The sequence below is a fragment of the Rissa tridactyla genome, chromosome 8 (assembly GCF_028500815.1).
Source record: "Rissa tridactyla isolate bRisTri1 chromosome 8, bRisTri1.patW.cur.20221130, whole genome shotgun sequence".
Lineage (NCBI taxonomy): Eukaryota > Metazoa > Chordata > Aves > Charadriiformes > Laridae > Rissa > Rissa tridactyla.
The window spans coordinates 23,764,546-23,785,452 of record NC_071473.1 but is presented as its reverse complement, the minus strand read 5'-3'; the positions used below and the strand labels follow the sequence as shown (position 1 = coordinate 23,785,452).

The window sequence follows — 20,907 nt, the reverse complement described above, 5'->3', positions numbered from 1 at the left end:
CTCGCTTCACATCTCCGTAATCCGCCCCGAAATCCAAGCCTCCTTTAGGAAACGCGAGTAGGGTGGGGAACCAGCAAGGCAGTGATTCATCCTCCCCAGAAACGGAGGCCCAAGTCTGGAATATTGTGACACTTGGTAAATACTCGTGATGTACTTCATTATGCAACGGAGGCCCAGCAGGAGCACAGCTCCCTCAGGGCTGCTTAATACGGGTTTCAAAAACGATTAAATGTATCATAAACAACTCCCAACCAGGAATAAACACCTATAATCCCATCAAACCATTCTGATGATGTCAAAAACCACAGGAGCAAACTCAGTTAACCAGGGGAAAAAAGAAAAAAAGAAAAAAAAAAATATATATATATATACCCTCAAAGGAATTATGACCTTGTAATTCTGTGTCTGCCTTGTCAAATGCTCAAAGCCCCTCCTGCTTATTTATTACTGTGTCCAAGCTCTTGCTCTGCTTCCTAATGTCACATATTTGGATGCATGTTGCACCTCTGCCGAAAGGCAAACGGATGGTGCCCCTGGATGCAGGCAGCAAAAACTGTTTCATGCCAGCGCAGAAATATTCCACCGGCCCGAAAAAAAAGGGTTTTTCTGCATGATTCAAGGCTGCCCGTCAAGTCTGTAAATGCTAATACTCATCAACTGGCATACATATAAGCAGTCCATTGAATTGCACGCAATGGTGTGAGTAAGGATTGCACAAATTAACCCTGAGATAATATTTTCCCATGCGATCACGGCTTTATACATCATCAAAAAGACGGAAAATAGACTGGCTAGTAGTGGAAACTCGGTGCAGATGACAGAAAGCTGATGTTCATTAAAAGCGTTCTAGCAGTTTAGACCAAACCTTTAAGTTTTACGAGAGATTTCAAAATCTAATTTTCATGGAAATGTTTTCATTACATTAAGGGAGGGGGAAAAAGAAACCCCAGTAAAAACTTTCAGCAAAATCTTTTTCAAATTAAAAACTTGGAAGCTTTGTGGGGATGGATTGAAAACACAAATACCGTCAGCAAATTATGAGCCCATGAGAACCAGGAAGCAAAACCGATTATGATCAAAAAAAGTGAAATTCACAAACAAATAAAAGTCTAGTTTCGGCCGTCAAAAGGGGGGCAGCATGTCCAGAACTTGCAAACTGAGTCAGCTCCCTCCTTCAAATTCACGTGGCTCTTTTTTCCTTGTCAATAATAGTACGTTGTCCATTTTTGTTTGCTTTGGGGGAGTCCTTTTTTTTTTTTTTTTTTTTTTAAAGACTCCAGGTTTCTGACAGAGCCACATTCCCATCTCTTGCTGGCGTCCAGAAGCTCTAGAAACGTATGTGAAAAACACAAAATGTATTTCACGCTTCAAATTGTCGGGTTCGGGGACGTAAGAAAAATATCCCACACCGCGAGATAGTTGCCGCAATAACCATGCGCCAGCCAGCCTGAGAGTGAAATTAAATAGATACGCCCAAGGAACATAAACGGAAAGAAGGTCAGCTAACTTCTAACAACTGCTTTGTGTTAGTTAGCTGTTATTCAACCTTTACTCAAGTGAACACTGTTCGCTCTTTCCGCAAGAAGCTTCTAGGACACGCGCAGTCCAACCGGCACGGGTAAAGATTACTCCCCCAAGAAAAAGCAAGCTGTTGTATTTTTCACACAGATAACATAAACGACAAGTGCCCTAAAAATAACGTTGATCCGATCCTCAGTTTTTCCACATGGGCTGCTGGAAGAGGAGGATCGGTTCTGGAAAGCCTTTCTGGGCAGCACCCTGTAAGGATGCTCGCCGCTGCCCGCGGGGTTAAGGCACTGCTCACCCTTGTGCAACCTGTGGACATCAGCTGCTTCCTGCAGACTCTCCCTTTGTCCATCAGCTGTGCAGGACAGGAGAGGAAGAAAATAGCTGCTAGATTTAATCAATTTACCCTGCATTTTTTCCCCCACCTTTCTATTCTTTGTACATCCCCGGGTCTTCAGTCTCAGCATCTTCTGGGAATGAGGGCTGTGTTTTACTAACAAAAGAGCCACTTCCTACTTCAAGATAAAGCAAAGGTTTGCAAAGAAAACCCTGGAGCTTCCTCTCACTTTCACCCTCTAAGTGGACTCAGCAGCCCAGAATCACTTTTCACATTTCAAAGCAGTGGCCGAGCTTTTCCACCTGTTTTTAAGGGGGCATACGTTTCTTTTTTGTGATGGGTGGGGAGGCACAACGCTGCAGAAAACCTCAGGATCAGCGAAAAAAAAGAGAAACAATTCAATATTTACACACCCCTTTTTACTCCTGCAGCGGCCTCACTCGTTCTGATTATAAAGAGGCATAAAGCATAAAGAACAGCCCTACGGGAGCGGACCAAAGGTCCTTCAGCTCAGGATCCTGCCTCAGACTGCCAGTAAGGAGAGAGCCAGAGGGTAAAGCCCAGGAGCAATGGAGCGATCTCTGCCCCAGCCCATCCTCCTAGTCTCTCAGACTCCCGAGCCGGACGCTGCCTCCGCACACCGCTGCAGTGAAGAGCCATCCTCAGTCCTCCCTGAAATCGTTTCTATTTCTGATCTCTACAAAATCCCGTGGCAATCTCATCCGTCACCAAACGAGAAGCCGAGACAGCCCTTCCCTCCTGCTCTCGACCCCGCTGCCTGAGAAGAGGGGGATGAAGCCAGCACGGATGCTCTGCTTGACCCCAGCCTGAGCACAGAAACTCACCTCTTCCCGCCCGCCCCGGCAGCGTTCCTGCATCCTTGGGAAGGAGCAGCAGTGCCGAGGGGTCGCGATGCCCACCAGGGCAGAAGGGAGTCGTGGGGAGCCGCAGGCAGCCTTCGCCCCAGCTTTAATCGCAAACCAGCCCCGAGGATATCTGCGAGCCTGGGAGAGAAGCGCAGCCCCCCGACTGCCATCGCCTTTATACTGAAGAGAAATTAAAGGCCAATAATAACTCAATACGCAGAACTCGTGCACGTACTGGACCAAAGCAGGGTTTGTTCATTCCTCACAAAAGAAACCCAGGCATAACAATTTTTCTTCTGCTGCTCATACTTTCTCCGTGTCATTTTATGAGCCATCAACAGCGAGACTCAAACAAACACACCGGAAAAAAGCAGAGGTCAAAAATGCCATCTTAAGCGGGGGGGGGAGGGGAAAAAAAAAAAAAAAAGAAAAAAGCTAATAGCTTACCAGCTCTGGATTTGGAGAATTAACCCTGCTCACAGGCAGGAGCTCTGGGAACCCATATGCCACCGGCCAGGTTTCTGCTACCCCAGAGAGGAGCTGAGTGCTGGGAAGGTCAGGGGGTCCCCTCTGTTGAGCTGGGACCCGCATTTTCATCCCAGTTTTAGCCGGAGTCAGGGAAAGCCCTGCTACTGAAGCAAGAGCTGGTTGTATCTTAACAGGTGGTTTTGCAATGAAGAGGAACTCAGGTTGCAAAGTCTTCCTGGCAAAGCGGCAGAGGCAGGGAGCTTTGCTGGGAATTCTATCAGCTTTTAGGGTACGGCTTTCAGAGCTACAAGCTGAACTAAAGTCAGTGAGAGTGACAGCTTCACAGCACCACTGGAAAATCAGCTCCTTAATACGCTGACAGTTCTCCCTGTAAATATTACAATCACAGCTACTCCCGAGGATGTTGTTTTTTCTTTTTTAATAAGAGAAACATTTTCCCCTGGACCTCCTTCAAATGAACCAGTGGTAAACATTTCCCCCTGAACCTCTTTCAAACGAACTAGTGGTGAAATAGTGCCTTCAACCTCAAATGTTCTAAATGAAACCTTTTGTCATTTCTGTGCCAAACTTTTCCCCTCGATTTTGGATTACAAAAACAGCGCCGATAATTTGGCTTTTCACTTCAGTTTGGGACAGAAATCAGTGACAGATTAGCTGACTCTCCTTCAGGTTGGAAGAACATTTTTGGTATTCTTGAAACATTCCACAATTTCTCCAAACGGCTTTTACCTTCTCGCCTTCAGTAACACGGAGAATAACCGAGCCCTGTGTTAGCTTTTCCACTGAACCAGCTCTCATTTTTCACCCAGAAAAGCTCATACCTCTATTGCACTGCCTAGCTCCAGCACAGTCCTTTTCCTGCACGGATTGGAAAACACTTCACAAAACACAGGCAATAGATGGGGAAACTGAGGCACGGAGGCTCATGGGATCTGCTAAACACACCAGTGAAAGAGCCAGAAAGCCCAGATGACAGCTCTGCCCAATAAACCAGGGAGAATTTATCCCCGGTATTTATTTTTTTTTTTTGCTTACTTTAGAATACTTTTAAAACTTTCTAATTCACCGCAACGGCATTAAAACTTTTACAGCATTCAGAGAACTTCTAAATTATTTGAAGCTGTAGTTTGGTCCCTGCTTGGCAATGCTGGCTGGGAAACACACCCTCGGACTGAGGTTTTTTGGTCCGTTTTATGCTCTGAGAGCAGGGTGGGTACGGAGAAAACACAGCCCCTCTTTTCCAGGCTGATGGAGCTAGCCTCAGAGAGCAAGGGGCTGCGTCAGGAGTAAATCAGGTCCAAATATAAAATATAAACGAAACCAGGGGGTGAAACAGAAGGAAAAAAAGAGTTGTCTCTGTAATTTGTTGGTTAGTATCTTGAGGACTGGCCGGCCACAGTATTGTGGCACAGGGGCGAGCAGCAATCACTGCCTTCCCCGCTAAAATATATGCCTTTGGGGCCAGAAATTGCATCATTTTCGCGGGTCCTGGGAAGGGAAAACTTTTTTTAAGCGGCGTTCGGTCCACCAGCCGCTCCCGGATCCGGGTCCCCGGGAGGGCAGGGAGCCGCTCCGGCAGCCGCGCATCCCTCGCTCCCTTCCCGACCGCATCCCGCAATAAACCCGACTGGGAATGATGTTTCCCCCCCCACACACGCACGTCCCCCCCGGAGAAAATGGCTTGCCGGGGATCCCACGGGCGGTGGTGCAAGGAGCGACTGCTTTTTGGAAGGCTCCCCGCTTCCCCAGCCCGATTTTTCGTCGGGATCCGGAGAAAGCCACGTCGGACCCGCGGGAAAAGAGGGTCGGAGGCGGCTCCCGGTGGGAAAAAAAAAAACAAAACCAAAACAAATTAAAAGCGAACGAAAATCGCAATGTAATTGCAATCGCGATTTTCGCTCGCTTTTCGGGTTTGGCTTGGTTTTTTTTTTTTTTTTTTTGGCCTTACGGCAGCCGCAGGGCAGCCCCCCAGCCCGGGATGGGGGGCACGCTGGGAAGCGAGCCCCTGCCCGCATCCGCGGCCCCTGCCCGCCCCACGGGAGGCACGGCGGGGGCGGCCGCAGCCGGCCCTTACCCACAGCGAGAATCGCGGTCAGTTCCTGCGGCCGGGGATTTTCTCTATTTTTTTTTTTTTTTTAAACTGGAAGCAGAGGGAGGGCAAGGGGAGAGGCGGGGGGGGGTGGGTTGCTGGCCCTGGGTGGGGGTTGCACACCCCCCTCACCCCGCTCCGCCGCGACTCGCCCTTTCTGCCAGCGCTCCCCTTGGAAAATAACAAGCGGCGCTTGGAAAATGCCGCGCAAGCCGGCGCCCGTCCCCGCTGCCCTCCAGCCGCCGGGCTGTTGTTTCACGGCTATTTGCCTTCCCAAACGAGGACCCGCTAGAACGGGCAGCTCAGGGGCAGCTCTGCGCCCTGCCCTGCCCGCCGGGCCTGGATCACCCCCGCACCGGGAGAACCGGGGGTCAGGAAGGAGGGGACCGGCGGCGCCACTTTGCGGCGACGCACGCACCCTCGGGCCGTTTGCGAGCCGCGATGCTCCGGGCAGGTCGTCGGACAATCGTCCGTTCCCCATCCAGACCCACGAGCAGCTTCCCGGCGTCCTGCAAACTACGGTGCCGGTCCCAGATCCGACGGGTGGGTGGGTGGATGGATGGACGGGCGGACGGACGAATGGAGGCTCAGCCGCCTGCCGCGCCTCGCCCCATCCAGCCAAACTCCGTGCTCAGCCCCCCGGCAGGCGATGGGAAAAGGGGGCTCAGCCCTCCGGCCCGATCCTGCCCGCCCCGGCTCCCAGAGCTGTTTTCCTCCGGGTCCCCCGAAGGGAGACGGAGCGGCGCGGAGCGGGACCCGACGAGCGCGGCACGGCGGCAAAGGGCAGCTCGCCGCTCCCCCGTTCCCGGGACGCCGTTGGGGGAAAACAAGCGTTTTCGCACGCTGCCGGGTGCCGGCCCCGCCGAGGCCAGGGGGGACGCGGACACGACCGTCTCGGGGAGCCGGACGAGCCGGCCCGAGGACCGGCCGGCGGCTCGTCCGGCCGCTTCCCCGCGGGAGCCCCCTCGGGGCCGGCACCGGCTCCCCCGGCCGCTCCGCACGTTGGAAGGGCCGCAGCGGCCCCTCGCCCCCGGGGAGGGATGGAAGTGGGGTGTCCCCGCCACTTACTGTCCTGCTGCGGGGTGTCGCTGCCGCTGGTCAGCCCGGGGGACTCCAACAAGCTCCGGCCGGGCTCTCCGCCGCCCTCGTCCGCCTGGGCGGCCACCATGTCGCCCGCCTCCTCCAGGTCCAGCAGGTGACTCACGGAGAAGTTCTTCTTGGCTTGTAAATTGTCCAGGCCGGCGGGGCCGTCGAGGCGGGCGGGCAGCAGGGCCTGCCTCTCCATGGCGTGGGCATAGCTGGACGCCATGGTGTCGAGCGGGGCTTTTCTGCCCTCGCCCCCCCCGCCCCCGGGGGCGCCCACCGCCCCCGCTCCCCCCCAGCCGCCGGCCCTTCGAGGGAGGTGGTGGCGGGGGGGGGGGGAAGATGCGCGAGGACCGAAGACGGGGGAACGGGACGGGACCCGACGGCGGCGGGAGGGGAAGCCCGAAGGGGAGCGGGCAGGGCCGGGTTTAAAACATGCCGGAGGGGAGAGGCGAGGCGGCGCGGCCGGCTCGGGGCGCCGGGGCGCGGGGAGCTGCCGCCGGCCGGGAGGCGCAGGGTGGCTGTGGGGCCGCCGGGGCGGGTGCGCCCCGTCCCTCCGCCTCCGCTGCCGGCGGCTCCCCTCCCTCCGCCCCTGCGCTGCCCTCCCCTCCCCTCCGCCCCGCACTTCAAACGGCGGGGGCGGCTCCGCGCCGCTCCGGCCGCAGCCGGGCACCCGGGGGAGGGCGGCCCGCGGGGCCCCGCCGGGACGTGGCACCGGCACGGCACCCCCCCGGGACGGGGGTGGGCAGCGACGGCCCCGCCGAGCTCATTAGCTCCTGGCTGGGGGGAGGGGGGGGCGGCTGGGGGAGCCCCACGGTTTGGGGGGGGGGGGGGGCGTGGTGGGGAGAGGGGCGCAAAGGCCGGGTGTGGCTTGTCCCCCCCCGGCGTTGTCACCCCGGGGGTGCTCCTGGAGAGGAGGATGGGCACGGCCCTGGGGAGGGCTCCCGGGGCAGAGGAGAGGAGCAGGAGGAGAGAAATACGGTGAAATGGAGAAATAGTGAAAATGAGAAATGCAGATAGAAAAGGGGACAAAGAGAAATGGAAAAGAAAGTGTGAAAAGGAGAGAGGAAAGGAAGAAGAAAAATAGTGAAAGAGGAAGATAAAGTGCAACAGGGAACTAAGAAAGAGAAGACAGACCAAAAGGAGAGCAAAAGAGCAGAAGAGAAAGGAAAAAAAAAAGCCAAAAAGAGAAACAGCAAAGAGAAAAAGACAGAAGAAGGAGGACTCACTCAGAGCTCCTCAGGCCAGTGAGCAAAGAGGTCCCAGCAGTTTGGCCTGGCCCGGCTGGCACCCATGGCCAAGGCAGAGGTGCAGGGAGGTACCCCTGGACCCTCACTGGCTGCAGGAGGGCCCCGAGGGCAGCAGGGCTGGCAGCAAGGGACAGCAAGGGTCTTGCCGGCCAGGAAAGGCCGCCGCGTCCCCGTGGCTGGAGCCTGGGCTCCGAGCTGCCACAGCCAGCCCAGAATTTCCATCCCCCCTGATCTGGGGAAAGAACATTTGATGCCATCAAAGGGCTCCAGATTGAAAACAGATGTGCTTCCCCGAGCCTCTCCATGCATTTAATTAAGGCACAGGCATGGAGGAGACATTTTCATCATTAGTTTGCTTTCAGGCTCCCCCCCTGCCCCCGGTCCCGCTTTACCCTTTGCAGTCTCAAAGACCCAAATGAGCATGGCAGGGCCATGGGGCTCTGCTGTCCCCAGCTTGGGGGCGAGCAAAGCTGGTGGGCACAGGCTGGAAAGGGCAGAAAAAGCACTGGGGCGAGGTTGCACGTGGGTGCATATCCACCCGAAACTCCATGTGTGCGTCGATGCATGTACACAGCAGCGTGTGCCTTACTGCACGCTGGTGTGGCCCTTTTTCTGCACGTGAGGGAGCATTTGTGCGTGATGTCCTGCGGCACTTGCCCACGTGTTCGATGGGGAAGGAGCTGTGTCTTTACACGGGTGTGCGAGGCTGTATCTGTCTGGCTTTTGAATGCTGGCATCTTGTACCCCAGACCTCAGGGTCTCCAGGTTTAGGCACAGCAGGGCGGGTGGGCGTACGCATTTCCATGCTCTGAAGAATGGTTATCCGTACACACCCCCGTGGGCTGCCCAGCACACGAAACACCCTTTTTCTCTGCCTTTCCCAGATATTTGTCTGCCTTCTTTCTCGGTGAGCTGGGTTTTTTTACCCTCTTTTTCCCTGTTCCCCTTCAAATGGATGTTGCAACTGACCTGGCTTTTCTGAGTGGGTGTCATGGAGTCCTAGCCATAAACAGCCCTTTCCACTGCTCTTAGCCCCAGGCAACCTCTGCCATGGGGGTGACAGTGCAAAACCACAGAGAGCAAGAGCTCTCTGTGCCACCTTCACCGTTATCCTCACTGACATCCCTGGTAAGAAGTATTCCTCCTTAGATCTCCCCATGTCTAAGGGCATCCTTCAGACAACTCTCCCTCCCTGCCTCGGAGTTTGGGAATGCAGCCCAATACCAGCAGATGCCCTGGAAAGATGGTGGGTGAAAGCATGTCGGTGCTGTGGGTGACCACACCAACACGTGTGCATCCGCTACAGAAGCAGAGTCTCACCCACAAGGCAACAAAGGGGCCCAGCTCCAAGACCGGCTACTGTGGCTTCACACTGAAGCGAGCCACGGATGCTCCCCATACATACGGCACACGCAGGCTGAAAAGCAACATGGGGTGCCAGCTTCACATTCTGGAAGTGGCTTAAACACCTCCTTTCCCCTCCTGCAACACAACTGGATTCCTATGACTGGGTGGCAGAACTCTGCTGAGGGACAAGCTGAACCCAAGGGAAAGTCTTCCAGCCCTGTCTGTCTCAAAAGAAAGAAGGCTGGGAACAGTGGGAGGCCTCCAAGACTGCACAAAACACCACAGGGCTGTAGCTCATCTTTCAACCTGCTACGACTAGGCAGGACCTAGGCTAAGGCGCACCTGCAGTGTGGAAATGAGTGTGGTAGGAACCTCCTGGGCTCTGAAAGGGATGGTGACCGTGCTGCCACCTCGGATAGTCAACTGACTCTCTCCCTAGATCATCTGTAGTGCCTTTAGGACCAAGCTAGTCTTTCAAAACAATGCTGGCCTGTTCTGCATGTGCCAGAGGGCAGAATTAGTGCAGCATCCATGATACTCTGCTCCATGGAGAGCATGGTTTGCCTATGGGAAGCCTAAGGAAGGTAACCCTACCTTTACCCTGAGGTAGTGCCAGGGTAAAAATCCCACCAGGAGAAAGCAGTGGAATGTACTCTTTGTAGCAGGGTGTCCTATTGTACTGGGGATCAGCTGAGCTTGAGGGAATGGGTGGGATGGATGAAAGGACCTTGTCATGCAGGAAATAAGTCACATGAAAAATAAGTGATGGAGAACAAAGTGTCCCACAAAGGTCATGAGCAAAAGACAAAGAGAAGAATCGGAAAGATGAGGAGAGGGAGGGGATGAAGGACATGGTCTCTGAGCTCCTGGGTGAGCCAGCCAAGGGTCCCAGGGCCCTACATAGCTGCAGATCTCAGCCTGACACTAAAACAGAAGCAGGACCATCTTTACAGGACAAGCATGAAACATCCCTTCATTAGCTGTTTCCTTTAATGTGATTCAAAATTTTAGAAAACTTCATGTTAGAGTACAGGCAGATATTATCACCTTACCTGAATGCTCAAGGGTGTTGCCTTCTAGTGTTCATCTTCTCCCCCTCCAGCCACCAGCAGTGCAGGCAGAAGAGGATACGGCATTTGCCACCCATCTCAGATGCATCATTTTCTTCCTGTGCGAGCATCCAAGAGCCCGTCCCCACCCTCGCTCTAGGGTCTCCAGGAGTTTCTGCAGGTTCAATAGCCATAGGACAGGTATGAGCCACACTACGGCCTACTGTAACCCAAAGATCCCAACGCACTTCCCCCCATTTCAGATGGGGAAACTGATGCAAAGGCAGCTTGTCCTCAGCATCAAACCCCAAGCGGAGGTGATAGGATACCCCAGTTCTCATGACCCTGATCCTGGAAAAGTCTCCCAGGTTACAGATGGCCCATGACAGCAAATGCACGTACCATTTCAACATCCCACAGGCCTTCAAGTAGTTCGTTAGACATCTATTTCGCACCTCACCACTAGCCTGGTGTCAAGCCGAACAGATAGCTCTCATCCATCCTCCCATCCCACCTTTCCTCTCCAACGTGCGCCTGCCTGGCAGCTGCTCACAGCCCCATTCCTCCACCTTCCCAAGCTGTCCAGGGAATGATTGCCTCCTGCTCACACTCACAGCAAGGCGGGGACCTCTGAGCCTCTGCTGCCAGGCAGGGAAAGGAGAAAGCCCAAAGGTCCTAAAACAGACAGAAATCTGGCAGGTAAAGCACCCACAGCTTACTCCTCCCAAAAGTGGTTATCATTTTGAAGGACATCAATGAGACTCATCCCTTCCTGCTCCCAAAAGTGGTTATCATTTTGAAGGACATCAATGAGACTCATCAGCTGCAGCCCTGCCTCAAAACCTATCTATCTCCTACACTGTGACCACATCTGATGCTCAGAGAAGGTGAGGCAGAAACCACAAACTCTCCCATTCTTCCTCCTCCCGCCCCCCCAGTTGCATATCAAGAAGGGGAAAACCAAAGATCTGTGCCTCTGCAGGTGATCAGCACATTTGCTTCTGCTTTCTTTTCTCATAGAAAATCACAAGCTCAATCTGCAGCGTCAATGAAGAAAAACTCCAACTTAAGTATTTGCCCCAATTCCTGCAATTTCCCATGAAATCCTGCACTTGGAAGTTCCTGTGGTTCCCCGCTCCAATATATGAGCTACCGAAGTATGCTATAATCCCTCAGAAACCTTCCCCTCGCCTTCTCGTCGGTTCAGACAGGGAGCTTCCTAGCACATACGGCTGCAGGCTTGATGACAGTTTCCAGGTACAACGAAGAGGAGCTGACAACCTTCCCAAGGGTCTTGCAGCCAACAAGAAATACTCAGGGCAGATGAGCGGCTGGAACATCCCCAGGGCAGCTCACCCTCCTTGTAGTTGGCACTTGTGGGATGCAGGAAGGCACCAAGCACTGAGTACGACAAGAGTAAGCCGAGCCTTCGCCTGCTCTGCTCTCACGGTCAGATCTTCTGCACTGACCGCCACTTGCCCAGCATAGACTACACACTTGTTTCAGGTGCCCTAAATATCTTCCCTTCTACCTGAATTAAAAAAAATAAAAATAAAACAACAAAAAAACATCAGGCAGAAGAACCTGTGGAAGCTGTGAGACACAGATGTGGATTCTCAGCTGTCTAGTAACATCATGGCATTTTGATGAAGCATTTTGCTCAGTGAGGGGAAGTAGTTCGGATATCTCTTCTCTACCTTAATTTCATGAAACTTGTCAGCATGTAATGTCTCAGAGCCCTTTTTCGATCTGTCAAATTTGTTTCATCCTAGCAGTTGAAAAACACTATTGCAGGAGGGCAGCAGGGAGAAGGAGGAGCTGTGGCCAGTACCATTGCGCAGCTTGGGCCTTTAGGAAGCCTGACCAAAATGCACACACAATTTATTACTGCTCAGCTATTCTAAGACATGCTGGGTGCCCTCCAGCACTGCTCTCCTGAGGACCTCGGCAGGGTGCAAACAGTTCATATAGGTGATTCAGAGGACAGGAGGGCACAAACAATGCTTACTCCTCTCCTAGGCTCATAGCGGCAGCTGCTTTGGAGAGGGAGTGCTCCCAGATAGACCTCCACCTCCCAGATAGACCCCCACTTCTTCCATAGAACCATAGAATGTGTTGGGTTGGAAGGGACCTCTAAAGGGCATCTAGTCCAACCCCCCTGCAGTGAGCAGCGACATCTTCAACTAGATCAGGTTGCTCAGAGCCTCATCCAGCCTGGCCTTGAATGTCTCCAGGGATGGGGCCTCCACTACCTCTCTGGGCAACTTGTTCCAGTGCCTCACCACCCTCACAGTAAAGAATTTCTTCCTAATGTCTCATCTAAATTGACCCTGCTCTAGTTTTAAACCATTGCCCCTCATCCTATTGCTACATGCCCTTGCAAACAGCCCCTCCCCATCCTTCCTGTAGCCCCCTTCAGGGACTGGAAGGGGCTCTAAGGTCTCCCTGGAGCCTTCTCTTCTCCAGGCTGAACAACCCCAACTCTCTCAGCTCGTCCTCATAGGACAGGTGCTCCAGCCCTTGGATTATCTTTGTGGCCCTCCTCTGGACCTGCCACAACAGGTCCATGTCCTTCTTGTGCTGAGGGCTCCAGAGCACCCCAAAACATCAGCCACAGCTCTTTAGGGGAAGCTGATGAGAGGCATCAAATCAGGGTATCTCTCTGCTGCTGGCCACTTCTGAGGCTGCATCCATACTGTCTTGTCCCTTGCCCAGCCCAGTGATACCCCCACTTCTGGACTCTCTTGCTGATGCCCAGCAGAGCCAAACCAGAACTCTTTTCCCCCGGAAAGTTTTCCTCCCATCGCCCTGTCACGCTGATTCACTGCAATGTTTGGTCTCGAGCCTCTTCGCGCTTGCTCTGCCCAGGCCTGGAGGAGAACCACACCGAGCCGGAGACAGAGAGCACCTGCAGGGATATGTGTGTGCACAAAGGTGTATCACCTTACACGTGTGTGTGAGTGCTGGGGTATGTATGCACACATTCGAGTCTGCAGCCAGACCTCTCCCCCACAAACTCCCGCTATATGCTTGGGCCAAATCTCCCTCTTTTCTTCCCCACATAGAGGCACGTTATTAGATCCGTGGGGATCAGGTAGTCTACAGTCATTTCAAGCTGTAAACTCAACATCGGGGTTTCTTTTAATCCCAAACATCTTGATATCATCTGGAAATGCCATGAGCAGTTTATAATTAGGGTTTAGCATGCAGATTAATACCAGCAGCTCCAGGGTGAACAGACCATCAGAGTCTAATCAAAGCTTAAATGGGGCAGCAATTTAAAACTGAGATTTATTATTCCTCTGCATAATATTTTGAACCAGGGGCTGAGTTCACATCACACACAATCATTCCTGGAAGTGCTATCACATCTCCAGTCAGAACGAGGTGGCTTGTTACTCGTTCATGGGGGTGATAAATACTAGGCTTCAGGAACTTATTTAGGAATATCGCAGCATTGACATTGTACAAGATTTAGAACCTGAGGCAGGAGAGCCCTTGCACACATGCACAACGCATGGGGCTCCAGCCCCACGTGGATGGTGGGCAAGGCCGTGCACCCACATATTTTTTTTTTTCTGGGGACCAGTTGTAGTAAGGGAGGTGGCCCCAGGACACCAGGCAAAGGGTTCTCTGTTTGGCATCTCCCCTGGCCACGTGTGGGTGGAGGAGAGGAAGGGTGGGAAGGTATGTGGTACCCAAGCGGGGAATAAAGCTACCTTACAGCAACAGAACCATCACAGCAACTGGCACCATGTCGCAGGCTTGGTGGCATGGTCAGCTAAGGGTCGGGGAGGGAGTCCTAGGCCAAACACAGCCAGGGAAATCTCCTCCTGAGTGATATTTCTGCAAAGTCGCTTCTGGATGGCCGCTGGGAGTACCCCCAAGTTTCAGAGGTTAGGCTGTCTGTGAAGCACCTGGGTTGGAGTTTTCACTAGCAGGGCCCCTACCTTTTCAAACCTGCCCTGCCCAGACCTCCCCCCACCCAGTTCGGGCTGGAGCCCTTCCCTTGCCTTGTCATTTATAAAACACAAGCGGAGGAAACGGTTGGGCGAGTGGAAATTTGTTCATCAGTTTGTCTGTACAAGTCCCAGTTTTTAGATTTCAAGACAGACAGAGCTTCAGCAGTTGCCACCTAGCTTTCAACAGACATGACAAGCACGTTCACCAGCTGGCAGTGGCAAGAACTAGTTTCCTATTTTCTTTTTCTATAAGCTTTCCACCAAGTGGAAGAGGGGCTATGAGGAAGGGAACGTCCTCATCTCCAGCCTGGATGATCTGAGGATCTGAACTAGAGTTCAGCTCTTCACTTCCCTGCCTTTCTCTTGCTAGGGATGCCCATGTGGCTATCAGCTCTGCCACTGGCCCCAGAGGCTGCCTCTGCAGGAGGTGTGTCTCAGCACTGCCCTGCGATGATCCCAAGGATCAGCACCATGTCTGAAGTGGAAGGAGCTGGTGACATGCACCATGGCCTCCCAAGACAACGTAAAAAGGGGGTTCATAGATCCCACCAGGAAACTGCAGCAATATCAGCACAAACATCTCCCATGGCTTTGCTCCAGTGGCCCGGAGTCACGTGAGCACGGGGTGACAGGGCATAGTCACGCAGGGGGATGTCTTCATCCCCTTCTTCCCTTCTTCCCACTTCATCCCACTAAGTGGGATGTCTTCATCCCTCTGAGGCTGCTTCATCCTCTTCAAGAATTTCCCTGGTGTTACCTGCCTCAGCAACCAGGAAAGTCCTAGGAAGAAACCAGGCTGTGGCCCTTTCAGGTTGCCTTCTCACCTACCATGGCTACCTGGGGGCAATGAGACGGCCATCAGGACCCCCCCGCCCCGGGCCAGCTAAACAGAGCTAGCCAAGCTAAATCAGGGCTAAATCGCGTGTTGCCAGGGACTCAGACTTGAGCTGGCTCCAGAGCTGGCTGCACAAGGAGCTGTGGGTTTGGATAAGCCGGCCGTTTAACTGGGGTTTTATTACCAGGCAGGGTAACAAAAGCACTCAGAGGTCACCCAGGAACTTTAATCAGCAGCGAGGGTCACTGGCTAGCTGGCCAGGCGGGAGGAGGGCAGGGCCCAGGGCATGCAAATAAATAAATAGATGTATTGAAACCACCTCCATTCCTCCAAATGATCTCCTCTCTCCCTACCCTACTCTACGCACATTATAAAGATCTCTGCTCTTTGCAATCGGACGTTCAAATGGCCCTAATTTCCCCAGCAGAAACTCCAAGATCTCCTGCAAATTTAGCTGAGAAGTTTATCCACAAGGCTTGGTTGGGTGTTTTGTCTTTGGTGTTTTTTTTTTTTTTTTTTAATCCCTCACTGCTGGAGATGAAAGTTCCGTCTGCTGGACTGCTCTTGGGCTGGATATCAGATATCCCTAACCCTGGAGAGAGAAAGCGTCCCACCAGCTTCTCTTCCCTGCAGGAAAGAAAAAAAAACCAACCACCCTCCCATAATCAGAGTCTGGGCAGACAAATTGGCACCACTGTTTTCGTCTTTTCTCTCTCCACCCCCCCTTTCTGGAAGAGGACTAACCCTTTGGAACACAGTCACAACTCACAAATATTTGTGGGTATTATATTGCAAGAGGGAAAAAAAAATCCAAAGGAAGGTAACTGTTAAAAGCTTAGTCCCTCTCCCATGGAAAGCAACTTTATGCACGTCCATAAATCTCCTTTGTAAGTGGTCATTAAAATTGCGTCTTGTTTAATTTTTTTTTTTTAATCTCGTTTAAACACTTTTTCTCATCTTGCAAACGAATGATGTCATTGGCAGGCCCAGTAATGAACTGAAAAAAAGTCAACTTTCTAATGTTTTGGGGGCTGTCTCCAAAAGCAAACATTTCAATACCAGTCTGCTAATCCAGCCAAATACTTCACAACCAACTTGTATTTAAGTGCCGTGTTCCCCCGGGGACATCTGTCGCACTCATCTTCATGCACAAACGATGTGCTTAAAGTGAGGAGCGTGTTTAAACTGTCGCAGGACGAGAGTCCCTGGCCCTCGCTGCTCATTGCACGGGCAACACAAGGCGATTGAGACCCCGCAGCAGCTGCCCGTGGGTGCCCTCACCCACTCACTGACGGTCACTGGTCCTCCCTCTCCTCCTCCAATCTTAAGAACTGATCTCCTCGGGGTTTCCTGCGTTGCTGCTTTCTTTCTAACAGTCGAGCCCCCCTCTTCTTTTGGCTCACTGTTCAAAGGACAAGGCTTTCTCCAGATGCCACAGAGCACGATCATCACTAACCTGCCCAGCCCTTTGCTCCACAGACATAGAATCATAGAATCACAGAATGGTTCGGGTTGGAAGGGACCCTAAAGATCATCTAGTTCCACCCCCCTGCCCTGGGCAGGGACACCTCCCACCAGACCAGGCTGCTCAAAGCCCCATCCAGCCTGGCCTTGGACACCTCCAGGGATGGGGCAGCCACAGCTTCTCTGGGCAACCTCTTCCAGTGTCTCACCACCCTCACAGGAGAGAATTTCTTCCTAATATCCAATCTAAATCTCCCCTCCTTCAGTTTGAAACCATTACCCCTCATCCTATCATTACACTCCCTGATCCAGAGTCCCTCCCCATCTCTCCTGTAGCCCCCTTCAGGTACTGGAAGGGGCTCTAAGGTCTCCCTGGAGCCTTCTCTTCTCCAGGCTGAACAACCCCAATTCTCTCAGCCTGTTTATTATATACCCTTGACACCCAAAACGTCGTTTGGTTGAAAGGCTCCTCGCCGGGTACTCATGTTGTTTGGTTTGGGTGTGTGGCTGGGGTTTTTAGGTTTGTTTTTATTTAGATATATTTTTTTTTTGGAAGCTGTTTTAATGAAGTGGAAGCAAAACCAAATAGTAGGCTGCGCAAAGGGGGAAAAATAAATGCAAAACTTGAAAATGAATAATTGGCGTGGTTTTAATTAAAAAGCGGTTAACTGTTTCAGGGTGAAGAGCATGGGTTTGGGTTGACACCGTCTGAACCCTGGAAAGAGCACGTTAAGTTGCGGGTTAAGAAAATGGGAAATAAATACATCCCAGCCACTTGGAAAACTAAACCATCTTTAGGGCTCAGTTGTAAACTTTCTTCAGCAATTTATTAGAGTTCTAGAAAACACTTGTTGAGTAGCCTTGGCCTGTAATAAATATCAGTCCTTGTTTGTTTGTTTTTGTAATGGGAACAAAACCACATCTTTTTCTTTCTAAAGTGGATAATTCAATTACATGGCAAGAAACACATTCATTGTCCAGAATACCCAGAGAAGATTGCCACAAAACTTGCAGTTCAGTGGAGAGTGGAGGGGAACGGAGCCAGCTGATACCCAGAATCGGTTTCAGGGAAGATTTTCTTGTCGGCACGTCCACTGATGCTGGAGATGACGGAAGCACTGGGATTGTCATTACAAACGGGAGGCGGAGACGGGCACCTCTGCATAAGGCACTTCATACCCCAAAGGACATGGAGGATCCCAAAGGAGGGGCAAGGCAGATGTGAACAAGAGGGAACAAGGGACAGTGAAGGAAAGGGACCTGTCTGGGCCACGGAGCAGGTCCAAGGTGGCAGGCGGAGCTGAGCCCCAGCCCTCCGTTCTCATCCTGCTGTGTGCGCTCATGGATTTGTCGTGATTCCCTCCAGAAAATGGAAACCCCAGGTTTCTGTCTCCACTGCCAGCAAGGAGTCTGTTGCGTCCGTGTGTCAGCCCTGCTCCAGGAGTCCCGCTCAACTGCTTGCCGACACGTTCTGCATGCCTGGTTGGGGCCTCTTTCGGACCCGTTCCAGTAAAACGGGTGTTGTTTGAAGGCAGAAAACCACCTCTGTCCTGCATCTCACATCCGATCCCGTGCTCTCTCTCAAACCTAGCTCCAGGTTGAAAACATCAATGTTTTCTTCAAGAGGCTAAAATGCTTCAACATTTCTTGCTCTGCGGGCTGTCACCCCTTCTGGGGGCACTTGTCCTGGCCTCAGTGGTAGGAGGCAGATCGTGGCAATGATCACAAGGAAGTCTGGAGGTGACACCCTGTGAGAACGGGGACTGCTTGTGAGCGTCCGTCCCCTTCTGTGCCTCCGTTTTTGGGAGCCTGCCTTGCAGAAAGAGAAACAGGAATCCATCCTTTAAAATCAGTTCTTGGCGGGTTTGGTTCGCTCACCCTCTGCAGGCAGCCTGGCTCTGGGTTTAATACTAGAAAAGTCTCTGAGCTGAACTAGCTGAAGGGGGGGTAATATCCAGATAAGCAACTACCCAGTGCGCTTTCCCAGGGACAGCCCAGCAATTATGGTCAGCAATAAAGAAATCTGACGGTTGTCAAAACACAGACCCTCATTCCTCCAAGCTCTTCTTGAGGGGCACAATTAGTGTGCTGATGTGATTAAAGCCACGTTCGGGTCTGTGATAGGAAAGCCAAAATGCACCCAGATAACTTGTCCGAAGCCAGCCGCTCGAAACTGAGGCGTTGGTTACCTGATTTGTAGCCAATCAAGTAGAAATCAACCATTCCTGTCCACATAGCTACATCATGCCGTTAAACAGCCAAACCCTCTTCTCTTACATGTCTTTGAGGGAGATGAAATCCATATGGCCCAGAGAGTGAGCGCAGGCTAGGGATGGAAGGAAGGACAGAAACAGCGTTTCTTCAGGACAGAAGACAATGGAAACATTTCCACTGATTCCAATAGGTTCTGAATCAGCGGCTGCAACCAATTTTCCTCCTAAATGGACTTCCATATGTCTAAAAAAGTCTCGCAAGCACTGGAATTTGTTACAGAACAAACCTGTACTTTATTACTCTGCTCCCCGACTCCGAGTGTTTCTCCCTTTAAAGTCCTTGGTCAGCCATTTCTGGGCTTCAGGGTTCGCTTTCGAGAAATGCATTCACTTCTAAAGCAAACATTTTCCATGAAACAGAGAAAAGTCTCCCCCCTCCGCTCCCAGACTTCACTTCGCTTTGCTGGGATCTTGTGTCTTTAGCTTCATCGGAAAAATAAGTGGCTCTACGTGCAGAGGAAAGCACGGGGAGGAAATCAAGTTCACCAGATCTGAAACTGTCTCTATTTTACAGATAGCCTCTGAAACACATATATGTTGGCAAAAGCCTAGCAAAGCTGATTTTTAACAGCAATTTTCCATTTCCCACTTCTCTAAAAACAGAAGAGATTTTATTTTGCCCTCTTTGTGACAGGCGTCTTTAAACTAAAGGTTTTTCTGTTTCCTTCTTTCATTAAAATGAAGCAAAAATTGGCAGAAGTGGGCTTTTTCATTTTCGTCAAAAACTGGTTTGTAGGGAAAAAGAGTCACTTTTCTGCCCACGATATCCATGCTTCGTACTACATTTAAAGGGGTTTAGGAACCAATGTACCATTTTCAATAGCCTTTTAGGCACTACAAGGGACATTTGCATGACCAGCTTCCTATCTATATTCCAGTACTATCAGTAAAGGTTAAGCAGTTAAATACCTTTTATCTTGTCCTGAGGCGTCAATGAAAGCCAGGCTTTCTACAATGTCTTGAAAATACAGCTTAAGTTTGATTAAGTTCCTAAAACCTAGCAGAGTTTTTCGAACTTACTCCTAACGCTATACTGAAATGGCCATAAACATTCTAGTTTTCCAATTCATCTATCTGAGCAAAAATATTTTCTAGTTCCTCGCAAGAATGAAAACGCAGGAAGAAAGTTTCAAACCAACTCCCCCAAGGAACATCCCTAAGGCCCCATTTAATTCACAATTTTAAGAAGTTTCTAAGCTCCCAAAGTATTTTTTAGTTGATGTTAACTTTAGTTTAAGGGTGTTGTTTCAAAACGAAATCTCAAAACATTTCATTAGAAAACAAAGCCAAAACGCTTGGATTTCTTTTTCTTCCTTTGCCAAAACAGTTCGTCAAGCTGATGTGAATTCACAAACATTTTCAGCCAACCTAAAGCACAATCTTTGGCAAATGATTTGACTAAAATAAGAAGTAGTTGTCCCGTTCTAAGAATAAGGATAAAATCCATCCACGATTTCAAGTGCTCAGACTGAACAATGATGGAGTATTTGCCCTGACGATAGAAAAAGAGAAATAAATTTTGCTTATTACTTTACATATATATTTATACATATCTGAAATTTATATACACGCACATACACACACGGCCCTTTCCGCCCAACATGAATGTTTTCAACACAGAAAAAGCAGAGAGAAGAGATTTAGTGCTGATTAGAACAAAAGTCGCACTGTACCTTACAGATTTCAGCATGTCTCATTAAAACCAGGCTTGAAATATACATATCCTTTAATAAATAAAGCTTAAGGTACATAAACACTGCAGCGGATATAAATTATTTTAACCAAAGTATGTAGGGGAAAAAAAAAAAATTACTGGAACACCATGATCCAGGGAATTTTACAGTAAATTGGACTTCATCAGCGGTTTTGCATTTTTATTTGATTTTGGAGTTCCTCCACTAAAGCTGTAGGTTTTGTAGAGTTTATTTCACACCTTGTAATTTAAAACGTTACACTCCATCGAAATTCCTCTCAAAAAAAAGGACCTGAGTAATTAATGTCTTTGGGCTCAACGTTCATTATATCCCACTAGTGTGAAAATTCATAAAAATAAGACATGGGATTAGGAGCTTAACAGCCTCACACATTTGCAGAGCTGCTGCATTGGCAAATATTTCTCTGCCCTTTTGGAGCGGAGCGCTCTCCTGGCTGGTCTCACTTGTTTCGTTGGATCGTCCGAGTCTTTAGGAAGTGCCTGAAAAGCAAGCTCGCGTCTCGTGCTCCTATTTTTTTTGAGGAGGCAGAAAAATAAAAGGGGGTTGGGCCATTTCTTCTCATGCTCTTCTATTTTCTTCGTTCAGTGGCACGATGTGCTTTAACTCCTCGTGGAGACAATG

The 20,907-nt window shown here is 51.0% G+C and overlaps 1 protein-coding gene across 1 annotated transcript in view; it reads right to left on the bottom strand.

Annotated features, from left to right (window-relative positions):
• Nucleotides 1–6,631, bottom strand: part of PRRX1 (paired related homeobox 1) — a 43,453-nt gene extending 36,822 nt beyond the window's left edge. Inside the window, exon 1 of the mRNA XM_054213258.1 lies at nt 6,377–6,631. Within this exon, the coding sequence (XP_054069233.1) occupies nt 6,377–6,617 (241 nt within the window). The 5' untranslated portion in view covers nt 6,618–6,631. The remainder of the gene's footprint in view (nt 1–6,376) is intronic.
• Between the last annotated feature and the right edge of the window lie 14,276 nt (nt 6,632–20,907).